General features: G+C 35.9%; 1 protein-coding gene across 1 annotated transcript in view; it reads right to left on the bottom strand.

Moving 5' to 3' along the window:
* Nucleotides 1-618: 618 nt before the first annotated feature.
* SYK (spleen associated tyrosine kinase) overlaps nucleotides 619-6,000 on the bottom strand; it is a 32,407-nt gene continuing 27,025 nt past the window's right edge. Inside the window, exons 11-13 of the mRNA XM_082301479.1 lie at nucleotides 4,753-4,893; nucleotides 4,430-4,542; nucleotides 619-2,878 (exon numbers count right to left, since the gene is read on the bottom strand). Coding sequence (XP_082157605.1) covers nucleotides 2,806-2,878; nucleotides 4,430-4,542; nucleotides 4,753-4,893 — 327 coding nt within the window. The 3' untranslated portion in view covers nucleotides 619-2,805. The remainder of the gene's footprint in view (nucleotides 2,879-4,429; nucleotides 4,543-4,752; nucleotides 4,894-6,000) is intronic.

Raw genomic sequence — 6,000 nt, 5'->3', positions numbered from 1 at the left:
AGCACCTGCTTGAAGAGATGCCTATCTTTCTGCCTTTCTTGTTTATTATTCAAATTCACATTCACACTGATCTAGCCTTAGCTTTCCTGAGAACTTGAGTATGCAAAAAAAGCTGAATGAGAATAAGATACTGCTGTTTTTATTTTAGAATACCTAGAACAGCTGTCTGTATCTATGTGGGAGGCTCCATGTCATATAACATGACTTAAATCCTGCATAGCTGACATCTGTAAGGCAGAAATTCTTGGCTAGCTGATACACTACACTGACTCTGGGCACCTCTAATCTTCCAGTATTGTTAACTAACAATAATATAATTAACTATAATTAACAACAGTATTGTTGTAAAGCACTTTGAAGACTTAGATGCAGTAACAACACGCATATTTTGGGAACTTCCTGCTATTCCTGAATTGCTCCAAAAGCAGCTCAGGCTTCATTGGGCTTGTCTGTCCTGTTGGGTACCTTTCACTGTCAACAGGAAAGACTCAGTCTTCCAGAAAAGTCACAGTAACTCAGTACATATACACACTCTGCACAGCATCAGGATTTTTTACAAAGCATGTAATTATGAAAAGATTCTTGTTAAGACAGCATATTTTGTAAAAGTATCTTTAATTAAAATGTTAAAACCTAATCCATTTATTTCACAATACTTTATATTCTCATTGTAAACTTTTATTATGTAATAGTGAAGTTAAAAATAATCAAGTAACTCCAGAAAGTGATGTTGACATTCACTCAGAAGAGAGAAGGCGACATAATCCTCCAGGTTTGTTGTATCAGACATCACTTTTAAAAAGCATGAGAGATACAGAGTAATGTATCTCTCATTCTGGGAAATTGAGTACTGTCACTTGCTGGTTCATAGAGATTTGTGCAATTTGTTTATAACTAATATCCCCATAAATGTACTAATTGCACATGTAGAGATAACAAATTCTCTGCAACATAGCTAAAGTGACAAAACACCTACATATAACTATGGCTAACTTCTACTCAAGCTGGTCTTGTAGAAAAGTGTTTCTTAAAAACAAGACAAAAAATAAATCATCTCCAAGGTAAGTCATGTTTGGTCACATTTGAAACACGGTCTATTGCACTCAGTATCTTTCAGTAGCCTGTGGTGTCTTGCAGTGGATGGCCAAGACTAAACTACCAAAAGTCACCAGGTATTATTTAACAAATAGACCATAAACTTAGTAAAAAGACAAAAACCCCAGTAGCTTCTACATTTGTTTATAGTCCTGTCTTTTATGAAAATTATTTCACACTTTCTCAGTTTAATTGCTCACACAATTTCATTGCTAGAGAAAAAAATACCACTACATCTCTAAGAATACCCTGCTCACACAAAAATTAAACATGTATACTCTAACCAGCCATATGCAATAAATATATCCAACTCTAAATCTTATCCTTTATATTCTTCTAAAATCTCTATATCTAGCAGACAAAATGTATGTAGATTCCTGAGATATAGGCAAATGACAACGAAGTAGCTTCTTGTGAGTAGTAAGTGATAGAAATGTTGATATTGATAATATTTAAAATGACATTGAACAAGCAAAGCCTAAGGGTAAAAACAGAATCAGAAGTTGATTATATTATTTGTTATTGCTATTACTATACTTCCAATTTAATGCAGATGCACACTACATTACAGAAGAGTGATAAAGCAAATGCCCTTTCCTGAGATGCCCACAGGGATTGATAACAGGACAAATACTAAGATTTTGGAGCAGACAAAAGTAATGTTGTCATGCATATGCCCATTATAAAATATTTGAACTACAAGTGAAATTTAACTTTAGAGGTGATAAGGTGTGGTGAAACTCTCACAGATGCTTTTTAAGAAAGGTTTGAAGAAAAGATAGAAATGATTGCTGCTCAAAACACAACACAAGGAGCTATGGTATGTCCTAATAGATACATAGAAAAGGTATGTCTGGAGAAGGATGAAAAAGCACAGAGAAAGGTAAGCGCTGCTCCATCAAAGTTGTATTTTCAGGAATGCACTATCGGAGTTTATGCTAAAATACAGAATCATCTTAGGTGCTGATATGTTTTCTTCCAAGACAAGATCAAGCCTCTGAGTTCCCAGTTTTCACTGGGGGAAAAAAGTAACTCCCTGAGGAACAGCTGGGCTCCACACATGAGACGAGGAACAATAGATGGTCATATTTAAAGGATGTGATGATGTTAGAAAGTCAAAACTCCTGATTCCCCCCTGCCTACTTTACTACTAAGAAGAATGTGATTTGGTTTAAAGGGGCTTGGTGATAAAATCAAACACACCATCAGTCAAAGCAACTGACACACTTGCACAGTGAATTTGCTTCACAGTGAGAAATTTTTACACTATTCTTCCTTGAGGAAAGAGAAGGCTGGAACAACTCAATAGATTTAAAGGCTAAGAATATTAAAGAGAAGAATCTAAATTCCTATGTGCATTCCAATACAGGAGAGGAAGAGGGCTCAAAGTCATTAAGTAGGTTTTACAGGAACTGCAAAATGTAATGCTAGTAAAGCTGAAAATAAAATAAAATGGAATGTAGCGAAAGTATAAGCATCTGCTCTAGCATCCTTGCTGCTCACTTTGAGACTGTTACACTTCCAATACTCTTTTGGGGCTGGATTTTGTGCAGAAAGTGAGAAAAGGCAACCTTATAGACACAAGGCTCAGCTTTGAACTTAGCAGGTTGAAAATGGAAGTACAAAAATCAAGATTGCTTGGTTTTGGAAAATGAGCTGCTTCTCAGAGGGTGCTGGCTGGAGATGAGGAAGCTGCTGTTCTCCATGCTGTTAGTGGGAGATGTCATAATAGTAGTTACGTAACCTCATCTCCACTGCAACAAATCCTGGTCGGTCGTCAACACTGTGGAAAGATGACAAATGTCACTGCACAGGAAGGAGAGAGATGTCAAGGTGCATGGGCCTTACTGCCCTTGGGACTCTACCTCAGTGATAGCTCATTTAAAGATGCTCACAGTATTTTCAGACTACCAAAATCATGCTACAAAATTAATACCAAGTGGCAAATACTACTGCAGAGCATCCAGTCAGTGGATTTACTATCATGCTTGTTACTTTGGGATTGGTAAAGGTAATAGAAGAAAGACATGGTAAATCAGCTCAATTTAATTTTCTACTTCATTTACTTTATTAATAGTCTGGAGAAAAGAATATTTGCCATGCAATATTCTGCCTTATAATGGGTAGTACCATCACACAGAGTAGTTAGAACCCCTCAGAGGAGTCTACCCACACACTATATGACTGTACCATCTTTCTTGTATATCTGCAATTGTATCTTTATTTGGAGAACAGAATTAAACTGACAACAAGCCCTTACAATTTTTACATATTGAGATAGTTACTCTGCCTGACCTGAACCTTTTTAAAATTACTTTCCAATAATAAAGATATTTGAGTACAAAAAATAAAAATCAGCATGCTTTATGATATGTTTGTTAATAATAACCTGATCCCTTTCACTGGAGAACTGTTAGAGCCTTCTTTTAGTCAACCCAAAAGGCAGGAATTACTTTTTAGTTGCACATTTGTTCTAGAGTATTAGGTTTAATAAAGCTAACAAAGAAGCAAGGTACCTAAAAATGAAGTATTACAGCTTCTTAATGTAGACCTTTGTTGGACAGGTCTATTCTCCAGATGGTGAACTGGAAGAATAAGTGACCTTACAGTCTACTTTGGGTGCTTTCTGGAGACTTCCTATAGCTAAAAGTAACTCCAGCAAAATAGTTTAAAACAGTAAATCATAAAACCATTTTAATATATTTTTGCAGTATACTAATTAAAAAAAATCAGGTAGGCTTTATTTTTTTCTATAGTTCATAATTCTAATTTCTAAATGGTTATGAAACAGAAAAAAAATGGTTCTGACATATTGGGTATGACCTGAAAAGACGGTTTACCTCTCGCTGATAAGAAGTCAGTGTGGGATACAATTTCAACATATTCAGTTATGAGAGAAGAGAAAAATAGCTCAAAACAATTAAATACTGAGGAATGGAATAAACATTTTGGCAATATGACTTTGAAATTTCAGTAAAGCTAAAGCCTTGGAAATGAAAATTAAACAAAACACAATCCCAAATGAAACAAAAATATTTGCTTAATTTCAAACTTTCTTTTCAAAATGCATTAGACTGACCTTTTTGTGGACTTTCTTTTTTTTGATACCCTGTATTCTGTCTATAACAAGCAAACTCTGTTCTACAAAATTGGCTTTTTGTAGTACACGCTGTAACTCAGATAATTTTCACCTGAAAGTCCAATTGACTCTTTAGCTTGAGTATGGTTGTAAGCTGAACTGATGTATTTTGAAATAACCCCCACCCACCCCCCTTCTGGCTATTAACCATATAGATTAAAATGTTCTATCAAAAGAGCAACCCTTCACACTCACTTGTATGTCCAACACAACTTCATTAGACTATAGACTTCTGTTGGACAGACTTCAGGACGTTCCATTCGTTCTCCTCTTTCAATCATCTGTGCAACTTCACCGCCTTTCATTCCCTGGAACAGGGTGACCAGAACAGTCAGTCATCCAAGCTGCAAATGATTACAGCACACATGACAGCATAAATCAAACAGAGGCTTGGAACTGATTTTTGGGCTATGCTTTGACTCATTTGTTGCAACAACTCCTTTTAGTTAGGAAAAGATATTGGTTCAAATTTGCTCCGAATTTTTACAGATAAAACAAGGCCAAATACAACCACTCACCTTATATGGCTTTTGTCCATAAGAGAAAGCTTCCCACATTAAAACCCCAAAACTCCAGACATCACTTTTGCTAGAAAATTTGTAGAAATTCATGCATTCTGGAGCATACCATTTGACTGGCCATTTTCCATGACTTTGTGCCTAAAATATGTCATAACCGAAAGGAAAAATCAGGCTAGATACAACAATAAGTAGTAAACACAACCTGAATGCACATAATTCATGTTAACTTAGATCTGCACAAATTTGTACTAAATACCATAACATTTCTTATGCAGTTAGCATTAGAGAGAATGGGTAACAACTTCTTCAAAAGTGTTACAAAATTGTTACTAATCTTCAACTTTCAAAATAATGCATTGAAATGAAAACTGTGGTAAAAAAAGGGGCTTAGATAGATGACTTGGAGTCATGTTCTTAGTGACATTTAATTTAAAGTTGCTCTTTAAAAATAGTTTTTTCCATTTGGCTCTCCACAGAGGGTAAGAGAGACATGTCCAGGTGGTTGAAGTGGGTGCTCTATTTCAAAGCACAGTGACTGCCTTGTGGCAAACTGCAGTTTACCTGAATTATGCTGTAATGCTGCATTATGCCCACTGAAGTGTCAAGCTATATGAGCACAGTGCTAGATCTAGTGACAGGACCCTACTGCATCCTGTGGAGTTGTAAAGAAAATGGACTTTTGATACTAATTCTCAAGGCTCTGAGGCTGGGATTGACAAGCTTCTCTGGCTAGGCTGGTGGCAGTGATTTAAGATGCCTTTTCTGGCAGCAGTTACTACTATTCCTATACAGGAAGGTCATCAGAAGGGAGCATGTGCTTGCTCCTCCTCTGCAGTGTTTCATGGGTTGGATTATTAGTTTCAAAGAGCTGATAAAAGGGCATAGGCAGAAGGAAGAAGTAATTTTAATTGCAAGAGGGATATACCAGGAAAACAAATACAGACATGTAACTGCCTTTATCTCCCACCTTTTACCTTATTAAATGATGCAATTATTCTAATCATTTTGGCTGTACAGAGGTCCAGTGAATTTAAAACCAAGATAAACAAATTTTGCTTAGGTTACTTTATTATTTAACAATGCTATTCTCTCAAAAACCTTCCCTAATTCTGTTCTATAAGACAATGTATTAGTGCTAGCCAACATTTTCCTTGGACATGACAAGAACTGTTTTGCAACAAATACATTTTCCCCCTTTTATGTAAGGTAGTATCTCATTTCCACAATAACTTTCAATTTTCTAAT

This window comes from Coloeus monedula, assembly GCF_965178545.1.
Source record: "Coloeus monedula genome assembly, chromosome: Z".
NCBI classification, from domain to species: Eukaryota; Metazoa; Chordata; class Aves; order Passeriformes; family Corvidae; genus Coloeus; species Coloeus monedula.
This window is presented reverse-complemented; position numbering and strand designations above follow the sequence as displayed.